Below are 20,603 nucleotides of genomic sequence, written 5' to 3'. Positions count from 1 at the left end.
GAGGAATGAGTTAAATCCATTGGACTGGAGTTTGGAGCTTCAAAAAATGAATTAGAACTGCAACTGCAAAAAAAATTGCTCAAAATCTTGCAGTGGCCATTAAAAATGGGATAAAATGTTCCAATTACTGCGCTGCTTATCTGGGGCAATCAAGTAAGAATTCAATGATGCTCAACAATGTTGATATTAAAATAGATTTTGACGAAAATGATGAAGCTCCAGAAAAAGAAACCCAAAAAGGAATTTGAATAAGCTGATAAAGAATTGAAAGATGATAATGAAGAAAAAGAATCGTAAGAAGAAATACAACATATTAATAAAAGACTTAGATTAGAATAGGTTTTACATTAGATTCTTACAAAGTTATTTAATTTTTATCCTCACTACTGCATCTCGTCGATTTTTCTGTATTTTTGAAGTTTTAAATTAACATTTTAACCAAGGTTGTATAAAAGAAAAAAAGGTGAACATTTATATCTATTCAGTAATTGCCACAAGATATCTGTTTTAAAATATTGATTTTTAACTTTTTTTACGGTTTTTGCTAATTTTGCAATAATAATTATTATTTTTTCAATTTGCCATTAATTCTATCTTGTAGGACATTTAATTGCAAAATTTTTGTCTTTACAAATTTTTGCATAGTCGAATATGCATAGCTGCCGAGATATAGCAATAAAAAGGAGAAAAACAACGAATTTTCTAAATTTTTTTATGGTACCTAATGTGAAACAAACATAAAGAATAATATGGTAACTATTTTTATAAAATACAAAAGTACTAAACCAATCTATAACATTTATCTGTGTGTTAAAAAAATGGATAATGAATAAAATTTATAAAAGCTCATTTTCAAACTAAAAAAATTAAATTAGAAATACACCATCACTGTACAAATCTATTCACAAACTTATTTAATTAATTTTGAAAACAGATCAAACTGGGACATAGATCAACTTTTGTTTTTGTTTTAAGAAAATGATGTGTTTGTTTTTTTCGCCAGCGGCTTTATATTTTGAAAATAAATATATCAATTTCTTATTTAACCCTGATAAATTATTTTTATTATAAAGATTTGAAGGAAAATATGTGATTACCTCGAGGTATAAAGCAAAAAGTAACAGTTCATTTTACTCAGAAATATATAAATAAAGGAAATAAAGCTAAATATAAAATATATTAGTTTGAAATTTTTTGTAGCTTGAAATTTTTTTAAATATTTTTTTATGGATAAATCCAGTGGCAATATATATTTTTTTCTATTTGAAATTTTTTTCTATTTGAAATTTTCAGTAATAGATCGACAAGCGTCTTAAAATTGCAATTAAAAAATATATTTTGAAATTGGCTTTTGATCTGGCAGCTAAAATCGCAAATTAAAAGTTTATTTTTTAACTAGTACTTTATTACTAGCCAAATATTTAAAAATAACCATGTAAAGATATAAAATTGCACATGAAACTTCTCTGTTTTTGTAAAGGTACATTGTAGTCGGAGTTTATGTGCTGTATTTCAGAATTGTTTGAGATATGAACCCAAACTAGTAGATAACTCAATTATTAAACAAATTATACAAACCATGGATTAGCTCTAATGAGAGAGACTACTTTACTACCGTAAAAACCAAAGATTTTTTAAGTAAACACATACAAATTTTAAATTACAGGATTATATAAGATCGCTTATGCTATAAATATGCCCCGAAAGTACCCGAAAGGAAGAAAATTTAAAAACGGAATGCAGAGCTAGATTTGTCAACATAAAATCAATTTCACATGTGCTAACCTTTAATTAAAGAACTTTATAAGGGCAATCACCACTTTGAAATTTTGCGTACACAAGAAAAAATTAAAAAAATCGAAATATTAGAAATCAATCATTTTAATACAGATTTATTAAGACAAATAACCGGCAGACATTGAAAAGGTATACATCGAAAATCAGTACTTACTACATGGTACAAGTCTCTGACAGATTATATTGGGACATAACTAGAGTCTACATACATACTTTTTCATGTTATTATAAATAAATTGGACTGTATATCAAAATATAAATAAATAAATAACACACATTGCATTCAAAAATATTATTTAGTTAATATAAAAATTGTTTTAAACATAAAAAATATTTCCAAAATAGAAAAAAAATTACAAAATTAATTACATTTACCAATAATTGTCTATTAATAATTTGCATCTATTTAACGTATGCTCCGTAAATGAAATAATTCCGTGACTCGATTTGCACACAAAACACTGCATTTTTCCGAATTTTTTAGCGATTGAGGCACACGTGTATAAGTTATTGTAACCACCTCAGTTAATTCTTTAGTTTAGAGAATGCGCCCTAAATGAACAGGTGGGTGTATATATGAATAAGAGCGACGTTAAGGAAATTTAAAATGGAATTATTGAAGAAAGTAATATAATAAATATAATAGTTTTAGAAATGATTTTTGATATTATCAAATTAATTTTTCATTAACTAATATTTCGCATATTTATGAAATTATTATTAAAAGTGTTCAAAATAACATTGTAAAAAAATAATTAATTTATAATTTTGTTTCAAGAGTGAGACTAAAAAAATTGTAAATACATTACATTAGACAATTAAAACATCAGATTCTACTTTTTTTTTAACTATGGTGAAACAATTAGCTGGTTATTAAGGGGGGTGTAGGATTTATTTTCAATATTTTAAACATATTTTTTAATTTTTTTTATATTGCTTAATATAAATTTATTTGTAACATTAGTACACTATAGTACAACATTTCAAGAGTATTATCAGAAATTTTGGTACAAAAATATTAAACATTAGGAAAATGACAGGATTTTCCAAGATAAAAAAAATTACTTTGCGGTGTTCACCGTAAATTATAACTGTATATTCACTATAAATTATATCTTTAAAAAAAACCAAGAATATTTCATCAGTTTATGAGTTTACCTAGGTCGCAGAGATATTGTTTATTTTATCGTTTTTTCAAATATTAGAAGTAAAAAACATAAATTTTTTGAATTTTGAATCGAATTTTTTGTTAAAATTTGATTAACTTAATGTTGTAAAATAAAATATAACAACAAAATGGACGATATCTCGACGTTGCGACCTAGTAATTTAACTATAAAAGACGTGTGCAAAATTTGAGAAGGATCGATCAAATAGTTTTTGAGATACAGTAAACACAGACTTAAAAAAAAAAAATTATTCTGAGAAAAACGCATTTAAAAAAAATTATACTCACACAGTATCATCTATTTCCGGCCCATATAGCGAAGTGCTTTCTGCTTAAATATCTAAAGCAACTTTTTGCTCTTGCTTTCGACGAACTCTGCCTTTTTTTTTGTTGCATCTGGAGCACTCACTTATCTCACGCCAAGCTCACTCACCTCACTCACCATCCCTCACCTCACTCACTCATTCACCTCAATCACTCACCTCACACACTTACCTCTTCCACTCATTCCACTAAATCACCTCATTCACTCACCTAACTTACTTAACTCACTCACTCATAAATGCCTATAACTCGATTAATTTTGTTCCGATCAAGCTGAAATTTTAACGGTATACTCTTAAAGAATTTCATTATCGAATAAAAAATCGGAAAAATAACTTTTTAACCGGAAACAACAGCAAAACGGGAACTAAATATTTAAGCTCGACTTTTCAATACGCGCGAATTTATATATCACATGTAGTATTTAGGTGATTTAAAACATTTAATTTATGGGTTTAAGCTCTCATTCGACATCATTTATCTTTCTATTTATTTCAATAACGGAGTAGTTCTGTTTACCGGCAGACACACATGGATAATTCAAGGATTTCACCATTTTTTTTAATGTTGTAAAATGGGTGAAAACAGTATATACTTATGACCGCAAGGTACCACTTTCGATAGAAAAATCAATATAAAATTTTATGAAAACGACCCTATCTCACTCTCAGAAAAACTCTCCCAAAACAAGTTTCGTCAGAAAATATGAAAAGTTACGTTTGCTGCTGTCAATGAAATTATCCTAAACAAATTAGTCACAGTAATTTTTCCGACATGTTCGTGTCGTCAGATGCGTTGAATGACCTATAATTATCATTAAACAATGTTAATTTCGTGTTTTTCTTATAATTTTTAAACTATTTAATTACAAAGAATAGCAGTACCGATCTATAAATTTTCGGTATGTCGTAAAATCGACATTTTTCGAGAAAATTAAAGGAAAAACGCCGCAGAACCAAAAAAAGTCGCAGAGTGAAAGCGTATCTATTATAAACTTTTTTGCCGAGGGGCAATCTAATTAGATGAACGAAAAATAATTTTATTTTTACCTTAACAATTTGATACTCTAGAAACATGTAAAACTGAAGCTATAAAACTAATGAGAAAATTCTTATGAGGATATTTGACAGAAAATTAAATTTTGTATAATATAGCATAAATATATTTCTTAATTCTGTTAACTTCTGTTGATTCTTTTTTGTATTAGTAATTCGTGATTATTATCCAATTCCAATTAACTAATTAACCGTGCCAACTTCGTCTTAAGAGCGTAGGCGCAAAATTTCGGGCCAATGCTTTTTAAATGCATTCATTTTTTTCGAATCCTGAGAAAACTAACAAATATTTTTGAAAAATTTAAACGCAGAATGAAAGATTACATTATTACCGAGGGCCGAAAGTCTCTTAGAATAAACAAAAAGTTTTTTTGAATGAGATATTTGAAATTCAAAATCACACTAAATATTCTCTTTTTTTTCACCCCTGTAACTTATTAAAATAAACATTATAGAAGTTTTCAGGGACTTTCGACCCTCGGTAATAATGTATTCTTTTATTCTGCGTTTAAATTTTTCAAAAATATTTATTAGTTTCCTCATGATTCGAAAAAAAAGAATGCATTTAAAAAGCATTGGCCCGAAATTTTGCGCCTACGCTCTTAAATATGCCACTAACGGCGTTGTTTACGTTTTAGCATAATTGAGTGATTCCCAGAGAAGTTCCTGGTCGACATTGAGCAAAAAATCATTACTATTAAACACAGTAGATGAGAAATCAGCTTAAATTTTCCACTTAATTCTATATTTCTTTACTGCACTGGATATAAAATATATAAATAACTATTAGGCGATTAGTTGCCTTTACAACTTACTTCAAAATTATACGGATCAGTAAACATTACTAACAGACTACAGCTACACTATAAAAATTTATCTGAAACTCTGCAATCGAAAGAAGTTTAGCGTTAACTAAGTCTGTTCTACATTGCTTTTCAATTATGTTGTCAAATTTTCATTTAGGATAATATGCACATTTATTTATCTGTACTATATTTATAAAACAATTAAAAGTTAAAAAAAAATTTACTTAAAATTTTCCAATAAACTAGAAACTATAATGTAAAAATTGTTTTACGTTCAGTGATACTGTAATTGCCAAATAATGTATATAATTAGTAGGAAGACGATAAAAAATTTTCAAAATGTAAAAGGAGCTGACTATTTGTGGAATATTCCGTATAATAAATTTTAAAAAGTTATTATGGACTACCGGTTTCTACCTGTGGAATATTCCTTTATCACTTTATGATAGTTTATGCTTGACAATATGAATAAATAACAGTTGGGAATACTCTCTTTTCACTGAAATTTGTTACAATTGTCTAGTAAATTTAGTAAATAATTTTGTACTATGTTGGTCAAATTTTGACTTCGACTAGAAGTAACCTTAAGAACAAAGTACGCTTAAGTAAATACAAAAATTCAATGTAAACATTATTCATAAGCAGTTTATCAACAAAATAAATCTGCATCAATTAAAACAAGTAAACATGGGTTTATATGTTTATTTTTAAAATTTTGTAGTTTTTTATAGATTAGTATTTGCAAACGGAAAGTTTTTAGCCAAAATTAATAAATATACGCCTCCATTAATCATGAGTATTCTTCTTTTTTCAAGTATAGAGGTCTGCAACAACAAACTTTTTCTTCTTTCTCTTTATAAGCAATTTTGCTTGTTCATTGGCAGATTAATACTTCTATGGAAGGATGTCACTGCATCTTTTGCGCGATCGTCCGATATTTCTGCCGATTGGTGACTTATCTCTTGCTATTTTGACGGCACGGGTCTCCTCCATTCTGCTTTGTTTATTCCAGTCTTTTTTTTTATTTTGTGTCCATTCATTTATACACTGTACGCTACATTTTCTTCTAATGTCTTCACTTCTCTTTCGATCTCTCAGCGTATTTCTTGTAATTCTTCTCAGTACTCTCATCTCTGCAGTTTCCAGTAGCCTTTGCGTTGTGGCTGTGGCGGGCCTGCCTTGTTTCTGAGGAATATTTCATTATTGGTCTTACACTGGTTTTATAAATTCTTGACTTCATCTCAGTGTTAATGTGTCTTTTTCGCCATATAGTGTTATTAAGGCATCCTGCCAGTCTATTTGCCTAGGTCACTTCTTTGTCTAGGTCTCCATAGCTAGACAGTGTAATTCCCAGGTATTTTCTTTCCATTACTTATTCAATACTGATGCCATCAACTTCTATTTTACATCTGGTTGGTTCTTTGCTGACTACTATTGTTTTAGTTTTCTGAGATGAGATTGTCATATTAAATTCTTTTGCTATTATGTTCAATCTGTGGAGCAGTCTTTGCAGATTATCTTCATCTTGGGCTATCAATATTGCATAGTGTGCGTAACAGAGTATTTTTATTTCTTTGTTTCCCATTCTGTATCCTCTTCCTTTGTTAACGCTTTTGATGATTTCATCCACGATCAAATTGAAGAGTATGGGACTCAATGAATCCCCTTGTCTTATTCAGCTCCCTATTTTTGTAGGTTCTGTAAGTTGTCCATCTATTCTGACTTCCATTTTGTTGTTTTGGTCGATGTTTTCAACAGTTTTAATAAAATTTAGGGGAACCTCTCTATTATACAAAAGATGGGTTACATCTTTGGGTCTTACTCTGTCAAACGCTTTCTTGAGGTCAATCTTGAGCCAAGTAATCTGGGTCCAGGGTTTTGCATACGACATTGTACTGGTGACTAGCGGAAAATTTTCCAATACTGTTGCGGATCAGATAGGATATGCCCTTAATTACATAGAGAATTGGTGTCTGAAAGAAAACCTCTCTGTAAACCCCTCCAAAACTAAATTAGTAACCTTCACTAATAAGAGGAAACTTACTGGACTGAGTGAGCTGAAATTATTTGGAGAGAAAGTAGAAATAACCAATGGGGTCAAGTATCTAGGGGTAAGCATAAATTCCCAACTTAATTAAAGAACTCATATTAACAATATATCCAACAGGGCTACGCCACTCATCTGGAACTGCAGACGAGTTCTGTGTCTGTATGTGAAACCGTAGATACGTATTACAGATTACAGTATTAATAAATATTAATTACAAAGATTGTTTTAACTTTAAAACCTTTGTTATTTATATTATTACTCACTTAAACGTCACACGGTTAAATAGAAGAATATACGAAATGGTTGTAATAAAGTAAAAAAATAATACATACATACAGGACAGTTTGGAAAACTTATATTCACATAGGTTACATAGGTACATCGTAATGTTAAATTATATTATTCACTTTCATAATCAGATGCACTGTCGTCGTCACTAGAATCATTTAAAACAATCCTTAATTCTTCAGTAATTACATCTAAGCGACGTTCACTTTCCAAATACTTATCTTCAAGCTTGACAACATGTTCACACTTTCTTCCAGTTATCTACAGTTACTCTAGCAAATTCCTGTTCCACCAACACTTCTACGTCTTCTAACATAAAATAAATGTTTTGTTCTGCAATTAAAGCACCATGTTCACATTCTTGGAGCACTTTGTCAAATTTATATTGAATGTGATCTTATTTATGTCGTTTGATGATTTCATACAATTGCGGTTTTAACATTGACATTACAAATGGTAAATTTTTTTTTGTTAACCAAGATATCATATCCATTTTTTTAGAATTACTGGTGGGTGCTTTATTAATTTGTACATTATGATATGACGCATTATCAGTAACAACAACAGATCCAACAGGCAAATTGGGGATTAACTGTTCTTACATCCATTTTTCATAATTTACTGAATTCATAACATCATGATAATCTCCTCTCTTAGCTCCTGACTTAAAAATCAAAAGGACATTCTGTATAAAACCCATCTTTCCAACACCATGTACGATAACCAACTTATTTCCTTTTAAAATGTTTTTGAACAATCATTTGCCACTGTCATCTGTCCAGCTATTTAGCGTAGTGTGTCCTGCATGTACATAGGTTTCATCAACATATACAATTACCTTCGCTTTCTTCGATTATCTTTCATTTTCTTCCAATTTAATCCCAAATCTTTCACAATTCTGTAGAGAGAACTCACACTTCCAGTCCACTCGTTCACCTCTTCAAGCCTTTTCTGCAAAAGCTTCAATGATACACGACAACGTTCAGTGTCATGAAAACGATGAATGGTATTTCTAATGGACTGTTTATAAACTCTATTTCTAATGAACTCTAATAAACTTTATACAGTATCAATTATTATAATTATTATTATTATAACAAACATAAAGTTTGGTATCTATAAAATAATCTGTGTACAATCAAACTCCATTTATTATTTAAGTGAGTAATAATTTTGTAATTTGTGTAATTTAACATTATTGGAACGCCACTACATGGGTCTGATCATAGATATTCTATTGTCTGCGCGATTAACTATTTCATGGAAGGGCTTGCCACTAGATTTGAAATAAGCTGTATCATCATTTAAAAAAAAATAGCTTTCATTTTATACAACAAAACATGCATATACGTCATGAGTAGCGTATTTATTATAAAAAATAAGAGAACGAAATTTTTGTTCAAAAATTAATTACCATTAATTGAATTGAAACTATTTGTGAATACTTTTTGACTGGCAACCTGTTATCAATGTATTCTCCTATTCTTAAATATATGTAAAAATATGAGTTTGATTACCTACGTTATGAATGTAGTGATTTTGCACTGGGATCTTAGGACTATAACTTAATTACTTCATAATTAAAAAAAATCATGGTAAATTTTAACAGTTTAAACTGGAAACATTAATACACTTTAAACATTATTACTGGAAAATTTCATCGATCAGATTAATATGTTATAATTAGATTAAAATAGGCTTCAAAAATATTAAGAAAGGAAATTTACCAACTTGTTTTATTTCCTTGTTTACAAAATAACCCGTATTGTATAGAAAATTATATACGGTGTACATGAACTTTAGTCCCGTTTTATTGACATGAAATATAATTTTCATTTTCTTTCTTGCACTGATTTTTACAATCAGTTTCTACATTCATTATCTCATAAGTAAATATTAACAATCATGGGTGGAAGATTATATTTCTTATATGAAGCAACCCTAGACGTCGTGGTTCATTTCTTGGCATTACTATATCAATCACTAAACATCTTTACACCGCTAATATCTACTTATTTTTCATTTCAACGAACACACTCACGTTTTTATACTTCTCACCATTTTCTCATCAATTATTATAATAAGAAACCTCTGACGCCAGGGGAGGCTTTCTTTTCACCTACACTTCTTGTACATCACCCCATACATCGCCGGAGGTTACTTCTACGGCTCCAACTCTACATACAGCTCTATTAAGACTGGGAGGAGCAGTTATTTTAACACTATTTACAATATTTATGGACGAAATTATTAAGACATTCACCAGAAGTAAAAAACTGAATGTAGGGTATAGAAACTTGCAAAGAGTAGAAATCACGGAAGAAGTATTTGCTGACGATATGGGGCTAATTGGAAAAACTAAAAAAGAACTTCAGAATAATTTGGAAATATGGAAAGAAGTACTTACTGAAAACGAACTGAAGATAAATATTAACAAAACAAAGTTATTCAGATACGAGAAACAAAAAAGAACTTGAACTAGAAATCGAAGGAACAAAAATAGAACAAGTTAAAACTTTTACATACTTACGAGTAATAATAGAAGAAACAGGATCTCTAGAAGCATAAATCAATAGCAAAGTAGAGAACATGCTACAACTGTATCATATAATAAACAAAAAATTTATATGCAGAAAGGAAATATCGCGAAATACAAAAATGAAAGTTTTCAAAGCAGTATATAATATAGACCTGTCCTGACTTTTGGCAGCGAACCACGGGTACTAACAGAATGAAAAAAGAACAAGATACAGGCTATAGAGATGAGTTTTTAAGGAGATTTAAAGGTGCTACCAAAATGGATAGAACATGGAGCACATATAAGGAATGAACTGAATGAAGGATACACCGAATGAAGGATACCGTACCAGTGAGAAGGGTGTGGGAAGCAAAAATATTGAAAAACAAAAAAGGGGGAAGTTCAAGACAGACACAGGATGAAGTAATCGGGAAGATATTGGAGAGAAGAGGAGTGACATGGACAAACGTAAGGTTGTTGACACGAAACCGCAAATAATGGAAGAAATTTGTTAAAAAGTAAATTAACCTTTAACCATCATATGGTTTTGATTATATATATACATATTGTTATATTATAACGCATTTTTGGTTACAGCTACATGTTAAATCAGGTTACAGCTACAAAACTATTAAAAAACTACTTTTCGTTGATAAAACTTTTCCAGTATTAATAGAGGAATATTCAAATAATGCTAGTCTTCCTGATAAAGTTAATTGCTAATTAGCCGAACAATGGTAAACTTTTTCCATAGTTTAAACTGGATTGCTAGTAGGACCAATTTGTGGAATATTCCACCGGTTAGTTAGGTTTATATTATAACTAGATTAAAATCAAACTGCAAATGTGTATTAGGACAGGAAAGTTACCAGTAGATTGTTAAACGAACTATGTTCTTTTATAAGAAGGAAAGTAAATATGCGGAAATATTTAATAGAGAAGTTCCCGTCGTATTATTTATAATGGCAACAAAATTTTTGTTAATGAAGATATTAGAAAATATTGACAAGCGCGTAATATGAGAGTGGTATAACGAAGATATAAATGAATAGAAATCACAAATAGATTAAAATATTAATTACTTAGTTAGCTAAATGAGTCTCGGTTTTAAGATTTTCTTAGTAACACTTTACTTAAATTGTTTATAACTTGAAAACGATTTAAAAATGTTGATTTTTACAATTTGTTTAAAAAACAATTATTTCCATAAAATTGGGACCATTTTCACCTGATTGACTTCTTGAAACTAACTTTTTAAACTGTTGGTTCGGGCTGTTAGGCCGTTGTCTTCTGAGATTAGTTGAATGAATAGAAATGAGAGGGTTAAGCAAACATATTTCTTGGGAATGTTTTTCCGAACGAACCCGTTTGTTTTTAGGGTACTCACTCATTTTGCTTATCATATATTGAGCCAAGTTTATTATTTATATTATATTTTGTAACAAGTTTACAGCAGTGCTATAACTTATTCCCCTTTAATTCTTACAATGTAGTTTATCGACTTTTATTATGTGTAAGAAATATTTTTACTTTTCTTTAATCTTTAGCTGTTCGTCAGTTTTCCTATACTTGTTTTATTGACTGTACTAACCTAAATTTGCTCATATAATTGCTCTCTGTCTTCGTTAAGCATTTCTCCTTTTATTGCAGATATTTCTGAACTTTTATTGGTTTTGTACTTATTTTTTTCTACAATCACTCATTTTGTTGAAAATATCTTTCTGATATGCTCTTTTATAACTTATTTTGAAGTTTCGCCTTCTTCGTATTACTTTCCGTTAAAGAACCCTTTAAAGTACCTAGATTCTTTATAATTCTAAATTTTAGTGTGTATTATAATTATTATAAAACAATATATGTTTAAAAATATCTATGTTCTATAAAAAACGAACTAAACAATAATTTTTCAAAATATTAAGATCCGCTTTTGCTTTCTCATTCCCTATTCTGAGTGAACCATAATCCTAGTTATCAATACCCTACTAACACATTATCACACAGTGAGGAATGGGATACTTTGCTAAACTTGGGGGAAAATTCTATGGATAGTTTACTGGCAAGATTTTAGATAAAGGCATTCCGTCAGTGGCTTGTTATCCATGTATGCGATTTAGTCATGTAAAGTTCTTTATTGCGACTCGTAGTCAAGTCTAAGTAGCCGGTTTCTTGTGGAACGTGTTCGTGTTCAACAAAAGATTAAATATAAGGTAAGGAACAATAAATATATATTTAAGAATAACAAATAGTTTGGTAATATGTATGATTATGTATGTATGTAGGAAAATGATTGATTAGAAAGTTCCTTATTTATTATCTTTATCCCAACTTCCTTTTTTTTAACTCATTCTGGAAAAACGATTACTTAATTAAAAAAATATAAAATAAGTATTCCGTTCTACAGTGTGTTGTAATATGGATTGGAATATTATAAGCAATTTTGAAAGAGGACATTTGTAGCGATTATGACTCTGAAGAACAATATTTGTAAAAAAGTTTACTTTATAATAATTATTTCTATTCTTTTATGTATAAACAGTACCTACATAACAAAAGATAATTGAATAACGGTAGAAATTGAAAGTTTTTTATATTAGCGTTAATAATTTCTTAGTATTTTTTCAAATTAAATATCTATATTTTATCAGAATTTGAAATGCTGTATATTTTAAACAACCTAGTGTTCAACTTAATAATAACGCTTAGATTGTACGATAAATTTTTTGCCGAGTACCGTATTTTTAGTTTTTTTTTAATGTGAATAGTCATGTAATTTACTTTTCATGTTATACCTATCTATTAATTTTTAAAATTCTTCTACAAGAAGATTGTTTCACAACACCAAACACGTGCACTTAATCAACTGAAAAAAACAAAATTACCTCAATGGTCGGTGGATGCTGACATGCTAGACTCAGAGGCGTAGTTGGATCATAAAAAGTAATTAGATACACTGCAAGGGTTTTGTGAATGTATTGTTAAGCACCGATGTTATTATTACAAGTAATAATAGATAATGAAAAAGTAAGCGTGTCAATGCCACCGAAATTAAAACACGTGCTCAAATGGCGTGTAGTACATATGATAAAATAAGTAAAGAGTTTCTGTTAGAAAAAACCGTTACGGCTCACTAAAATGTTGCATTATTATTTTTTCACCAAATTAGTTGTACGTCATAATATATTATCTGTTCAATTTGAAACTGCCATTTTCTCACCACATTGCCATACCTTTAGAATAGTAGAGAATGTAGGGAATTTTAAATTATTAAAAAAAATATTATCATGTGTTTATAGTTAATGGATGAAAAATTGCAACCACAAAATATAATGAATTATGAAGAATTTGTGTGTTTAAATTTAAAAAGATTGCAAACTACTACTTGAAAAATATTCATAATGAGATATTTAATACATTAATGATGAATAATTTGCTAATGGTTTAAAAGTAAGTTTATCATATATGAAATAAGTTAGAAGCTTTTGAGTTTTGTCCCTACATATTGTCTATTACTGTCAGAGAAGTTATCACTAGAATTTGAAGGTTTTCCACCAGAAAAGCTTTTAGATCTCTCAAGGTTTTGTGAACTTGAATTTGTGATATCAAATTAGAATCTAAATACTCATTTGAAAGAAAGGACATAAATAATAAAGATCTGCGAATAATTCTCAATCTATATTGGAATCAGAAAGCTAACATCAAAATAGAAAATGAGATATCACAAGCAATAGAAATACGTAGAGGAGTACCACAGGGATGCATTTTGTCACCGCTGCTATTTTTAATGTTTATAGTGAAAGCATCTGCCAGGAAACCCTTTTGCAAGCAAACGAAGGAATCGTAATCAATGGAGAGGTTGTAAATAATATTCGATACGCAGACGACACTGTACTATTCGCAAGAACAGTAGAAGAATTACAACGATTACTTAAAAATATTATTATTGCCTGCAACAATTATGACATAAGTATCAATTTCAAAACAACCAAGTATATGGTCTTCAGTAAGAACATGACACAACCAGCATATATTAGTATAAATGGCATTCAAATTGAAAAAGTATCAAGTTACAAATACTTGGGTACTTCAATAAACGAAACTGGAGACCGAAACAATGAAATAAAAAGACGTATCGGAATTGCCAGGGCCACTTTCATAAAGATGAGGAAATTCTTCTGCAACAGAGATATAAGCATCCCTCTCCGATTAAGAATGCTAAGGGGCTACGTATTTAACACGGTATTATACGGTGTAGAGGCCTGAACTCTTAAGCAGAACAATATAAAAAATATTGAAAGTTTCGAGATGTGGTGCTACCGTCGAATGCTGAAGATAAGTTGGGTTGAAAGAGTTACAAACTTTGAAGTAATGCGAAGGATAGGAAAAGACCCAGAAATTTTGTCAACGATCAAACGAAGAAAACTCGAATATTTGGGTCACCTGATGGGAAGACATAAATACGCATTACTTCGAAATATAATGCAAGGAAAAATAGAAGGAAAACGGAATCCAGGCCGTAGAAGAATGTCATGTTTGAGTAATTTGAGAGAGTGGTTTTTTCTGTACCACTAATGAACTACTTCGTTCCTCCAGGATTTTTGGGGTCGTCCTCTTTTCCTCCTTCCTATGGGGCTCCATTCGGTTATTCTCTTTATCCATCTGCTGTCGCTAGTTCTTCTTACATGTTCATACCACTCTAGTCTTTTTTGTTCTATATGTGTTAGTATGTCTGTTTCTATTAATGTTCTTTGCTTGATTTCGTCATTACTTCTCCTATCCATTCTTGTTACTCTGCAGCATCTTCGCAGGCATTCTATCTCTGCTGCTACTATCTTACTGCTATTTTTCTTGTTTATGATCCAATTTTCAGCCCCATTTGTCATAATACTTCGCACTAATGTTTTATAAATCTGTGATTTTGTCTTCATATTGTTCATATGTCTTCATATTATGTCTATGCCACCATACTGAGTTAAGTTGTCGGATTGCTGTTCTTGTTTGTCCTAACCTTTGTGTAATTTCTTTCTCTGTTGTTGCCTTATTTGTGATTATAAACCCCAAGTATTTGAATTTATCCTTTCCTTTGATTGTTACGTTGTCATGAATCTGTAGATCTTCTATGTCTTCTTCACTTGTAGATAGGTACTCTGTTTTCGCGAGGTTAATATCTAGGCCAGCCTTGGTATATTCTTCTTGTAGTTTCTTTATCATGTAGCTGAGTTCTTTATTTTATACAAGATGGTGTAAAAATTAATGAAACACTCTAAATACAATCAGATACGCAGATGATACAGTTAAATTGAGTGATGACTTAAATGGACTGCAAGACTGATTAAATGGTATAAACAAGAAGGGGCGAGAGATGGGATTGAACGTTGACTATTTTAAAACATAATATATGGTATTTAGTCGCTCGCCAAATCAAGATAGAAGTAGGTGGGCATCCAATACAAAGAGCAACGGATTTGAAATATCTTGGTTGCTATATTACCGAACAACTGTATCCATTGAAGATACTTGGATCCAAACGTCCATAGTAAAGGTTAGTAAAAATAAGTTAAAAAGAGATAAGACCACATACAAATGCTGGATAACCGACGACGGATTGGTAGAGAAACTCTTTTTACATTACCAACGCTGACGGAAAAATGGCAAGATCCAATAAAACATGTTCTATGTCTGCCATACTAAAGGGTATGGGATTAGACAATAACGACGTAAGGCTAATTAAAAACCTGTATGGGCAGCAAACTGCAAAATACAGTATTGATAACCTGTAAAAACAAATACCTATTGATAGAGGAGTACGACAGGGCTGTGTGTTGTCACATATATTATTCAATTTGTACTCTGAAGTAACTTTACACCATCAAAGTTTGCAAAACATCATACCTTGGACACCTATTAACCTTGGACACCTCGGAAACCTATTACGGAATCAGAAATATTTCCTCCCCCAACTCGTAATAACAGGCAAAACCTATCGCAAACGCGGAGTCGTGAGGATCTGAAAGATACCACATTGAAAAGGTTTAAATTATGAAGAACTAATAAGAACAGCAGAGAATAAAGAAAAATTTGTCGAAGTAATCGACAACATTCATTAATTGAGTAGGAAACCAAGAACAGCAGAGAATAAAGAAAAATTTGCCGAACTAATCAACAACATTCATTAATTGAGTAGGAAACCATAGGAAGAAGATACTCCGCGATCTAATGAGATTTGCTCATTTCTAGGAACTAGTTAAAATTTCAAATAAATTAAAAAAACTCGAGTTTTAACCTTGTTTTCATATTTTTGGGAATAGTCATATAAGATTTTTCTGGCTTAAGACGCAATAAAGTTTTTCGGATTGTCATTTGCAACTGCAGCAGACATTCTCAAAGGTAAAGCCAAAAATTGAGATTAGCCTCAGTCAAGAAGACAACTTAGAACATTGTCGCTCCGTTTTTTTATATTTTCTGTCGCAGCAGCAGAGTTAATTTGTTTTAAATTCATATAAATATTACTTATCAGCCTGAATATCTAAGGGTTCTTTTATATTTTTACGCCTGACACATGATACAGGCACCATAAAGCAACATATAAGTCTTAACAGAAAGCTCCTCTAGAGAAAGATATGGAGCCAGTACTCTAGAAATACAAATATAAATATAAATTAAATACAAATAAATTTTTACATATATTTTGAAACTATTTATTTTCTACTATACTTTTTAATTAAGGGTTAGTTTTAAGATTTTAAAATTACTAGTAGAATTCAGGTTGATTAAAATATTTTCCCCGTTTAATTTTATTTTAAAACATTTCTTCCCGTATATTATTTTTACATAAAAAATGATATCATTAATGTATGATCAAATTAGGCATCGTCAGAAAATCTCATTACGATCAAAATTATCCCGGTCTCGCCTTTCGGCTTCGCGGTCGAGATATATACAGCTGAGGTATAACTGTTAGCTTTTCAGTTAAGACAATCAGTTATTATGTTTACGAGAAAGGACATATGAGAGAAACCAGACTAGAGATGGGCATAGCCAGATTATTTAAATAACATATGTATATGAGAATTTTAATTACAGAAATTATTTTATTTTGAGTATTTCCGTTTCATTGTTTGAATCGCTTATTTCAGAAACAATCCAAGTCACATTCGGCCAGTTTGCAGATGAAAACAACGTTTTGATAGTTTATCTGAACATTTTCACTAAAAGTGAAGTTTGAAGTTAATAGATTACACCTAATGTAAGAATTTATCAAAAACAAAAGCATTTTTAACATGGACTTAGGTTGTTTCAGTAATGAAATGTCAGGTCTGTATTTATTACTAAACAATTTTAATATCATACAGTTTATTTTGCGACTTTCTTGGATTTTTTCTTAGTTGTTGATGTTTGAGTAATATTTTCGTAAAATGGTTTGAATGGTTCCTCCACCCATTGAAGCAGTGTGGTCAAATTTTCGTTTTTGGCCTCTAGTATTAGAATTGGATCTTTATACGCCTATTGAGTTGGCATTTTAACTGTGACATTGTTTGTTTTTGGAATGGAAACATTGAAGGTACTCCATATCGCACCATTAATGTATTCACTAGCTCGGATACTGCCGGAGCATCAACGCTGTAGACAAAATCATTCGAACGAGAACGAAATTCGTTGGTCCCTTGTTAACTTCTGTGTCTCGGTCGACGCACATGCAGACTTAATAATACCTAGGTCACCAGTCTTTAAAATTTTTAATACTTTTCCTTTTAAAACATAACGACGGTATTAGATTTTTGTTTCGATACAGGGCAGCGGCAAGCAGCTTATATATATTTCGACCTCTTTAGGTCACCTCAGAGCGGTATAGCCACTGCTCTGAATCGAAACAAAATCTTATCTTCCCTTTTAATTTCACAGACCGTGGATAGGTTTTGGGAACTTGCGGTAATAATGATCGCCGTGTACTTATGGATGTCATAAACTCTTCTTTTAGTTTTCTTTTAATTACCCCAAAACACGGTCACAGGGAAGAAATGAATGACCTCGAAGTGGGAAAAATTGTTGAATTTGTTGAAATCTGCCTGTATCCGTTAAAGCCAAACACATTCTTGTAACGCAGTGGTTTTTGTTTTGACCTGGGCAGTTATCACAAAATAGGAGTAGTTCTTTTACATCTGTTCCAATATATTTTTTGATATAATCTAATAGAAGGCTGTAGACTTCATTCGAGCTTTTTCTGCTTTGTGGTAAATATAAAGAACGGATTTTCGTGACTTAATATTGGTGAAACAAAAAACATTAACGGTACGCTGCGACAGATAAAATAGGTCTTGTACAGGAATTGCAGGAAGTAGAAGATTCTACATAAAATCGAAGGCGATTACTTCTACATCATCTCTTTGAATGCATTCCTCAACTTCATCATGTAGGGCAGTGTAAAATTTGCAGTGTTTAATGCAAAGATTTTATCTTTGCATTAAATTTTGCACTTAAACCATTATGATCTACTTTCCACTTAAGATTTTTGATCTTTTTAATTAACGTAGAGTCTTGTGACATACACTAATTGCAAAGCCTCTGTAACAATTTCATGCTTTTCTTTTGCATATTTCATACAATCTCTCCTTGAGCTTTCTCTGCAATCAAGAACCGTCCAATAGTTGCTGCTAGAGCTAGAAAATTACGAGGTGTGCGGAAGCGATTCGAAGTGCAATTTAGATACTTTTTCCATTGTTGCAATTGACTTGTGAATTCGGTGAATTTTCTTGCATCATTTGGTGCTGTCCACTCAGCTGACTGAATCCACTGCCACATATCGACGTAAAAGCTACTGTTTAATCAACTAAATCAGTTACAAACAATATTATGAATCATATGCAATAATATGCATTGTCAAATATATTTGCGAAATTGCAAATATACTTTCTTCTGAATGATTTAACTCTTCTTTTACATTACACAACTTCAATTTATGAAAGAACCAAAAGAATATTGAACTATTTTGATGTTTCTTGAGACCGAATCTTCTCTTGCCGAATTTTGATTAATTTGTGTCTGTACGTTCACGCTTAAAGTCATTTTCAAAACAAAACATGTTCTATATTATTGTTTAAAATTTCTTGCAACTGAATTTATTTATGTTTATAAATGTAAATGATTAAATTTATTTATGTTTATATTGATAACGTGTCTTTCCAAACTATTTTATTTGAAGATGTTTTTTAATATTATGGCGAACAGTTTTAGTAATATTCTTGAGCTTGAAAGGCCATCCATCTAACCAAGCTTAAAGTTCATGCAACAAATACGATAAGGGTAACCGGTATCAGATTGCTGACATGTAATACATACAGTGCCAAACTTTAGTGGAAAAATAATTTAACGAAGAAGACCTTCATTTTTATTTCTTATCGGTAGTGACTTTTTACTACCATCGTAGTGACGGTTTTACTGACGAAATAATCTGTTGGAATATGCACTAACTTGATTTTAGTTGTTCTTAAAAGTGTCTTTTTTCTTGATTATAGATCATGTAATAATATGCCCTTTATATTTTAATTAAATTTTCAAATACTTTTAAGTTTTATTACGCCCAATTTAAAGTCAATAGGTACTAATTGTTTCCCTTGGTATGTCATAACTGTAATGATTCTCAAATTCAAATTAAAATAGTATGTTTAATGCGTCTTTTTTACAAATATCTTAAATACTTTTAGTAATGACATTATATAGCTATTAAATAGCGAAGAGATTGGTTTTTTATTGTTGCTCATTTGAAAATCCTTATACAAGTAAACGCATTAATTTGTTCAATGCGCAAACTATAAAGATTTAACGTGATTATTAAATAATGAGGTTAAATTATTCTCTTCATAGAGGTAGGTCCAGTGGATTTTCAATTTAAAATAATAAACATATGCTGTTGCATAAAAAGCTACAATTATGTTAAGAATGTCATTTATATGCTTAAAACTTTATACTCATGTTAAGAAAAATCGGTATTTTTGCCAATGGTTGAATGATATCGTCCCAATCATATTTAATATAAGCAAATAATTATAAATATCAATATTTTTTATTGGCAAGTGATGTAAGTAAAAAAAATAATTAATAAATAATACGAGATGGTATTGGGAAATTCGGAATATTTGTTAATTTTTGTCTTATATGAAAATATATTTTAGTAGAAATTAATTTTATGATTTCATGGGAAACAGATAATCAAAATGAGTTTGAGATGAAACGGTCATGTAAGACGTATGGATGGAGACAACGACCAAAGGAAAGGTTTACATTGTAAAATAAAGAACAGTTAAAAGAAATGATAGAAAACACTCAGATGATAGAAAGTGCATTAAGGCAAGTATAAGTACATAAAACAAACCCCAAAAAAAATCAACACTAAAAAACAATAAACAAAACCTATTTTATCTTAGAAAGAAAAAATACAACAAAATAAATTGGAAAGGCCTTAAACCGATATTTCGTTTGTAAAATAAGAAATGCCCTAAATATTTAATTTAGGACAACAAAGATCAAAATAAAATGACTTAATGAGATCTAAATTCAAAGATGTACGAATAAAAACTACAAATAAAAAAACAAATATGCTAAT

At 30.2% G+C, this 20,603-nt stretch overlaps 1 protein-coding gene across 4 annotated transcripts in view; it reads right to left on the bottom strand.

Annotated features, from left to right (window-relative positions):
- Nucleotides 1-20,603, bottom strand: part of TfAP-2 (transcription factor AP-2) — a 170,435-nt gene that overhangs the window by 26,834 nt on the left and 122,998 nt on the right. The window contains exon 1 of one of the 4 annotated variants that reach the window (XM_072535408.1): nucleotides 5,160-5,260. The exons of the other annotated variants lie outside the window; for them this stretch is intronic. Within the exon in view, the coding sequence (XP_072391509.1) occupies nucleotides 5,160-5,186 (27 nt within the window). The 5' untranslated portion in view covers nucleotides 5,187-5,260. Of the gene's footprint in view, nucleotides 1-5,159; nucleotides 5,261-20,603 lie in introns of those variants that run through there. 4 annotated transcript variants of the gene reach the window in all.

Source organism: Diabrotica undecimpunctata, chromosome 6 (assembly GCF_040954645.1).
Source record: "Diabrotica undecimpunctata isolate CICGRU chromosome 6, icDiaUnde3, whole genome shotgun sequence".
NCBI classification, from domain to species: domain Eukaryota; kingdom Metazoa; phylum Arthropoda; class Insecta; order Coleoptera; family Chrysomelidae; genus Diabrotica; species Diabrotica undecimpunctata.
Note: the sequence above shows the minus strand (reverse complement) of the source record. Positions and strands in the feature narration are given on the sequence as shown.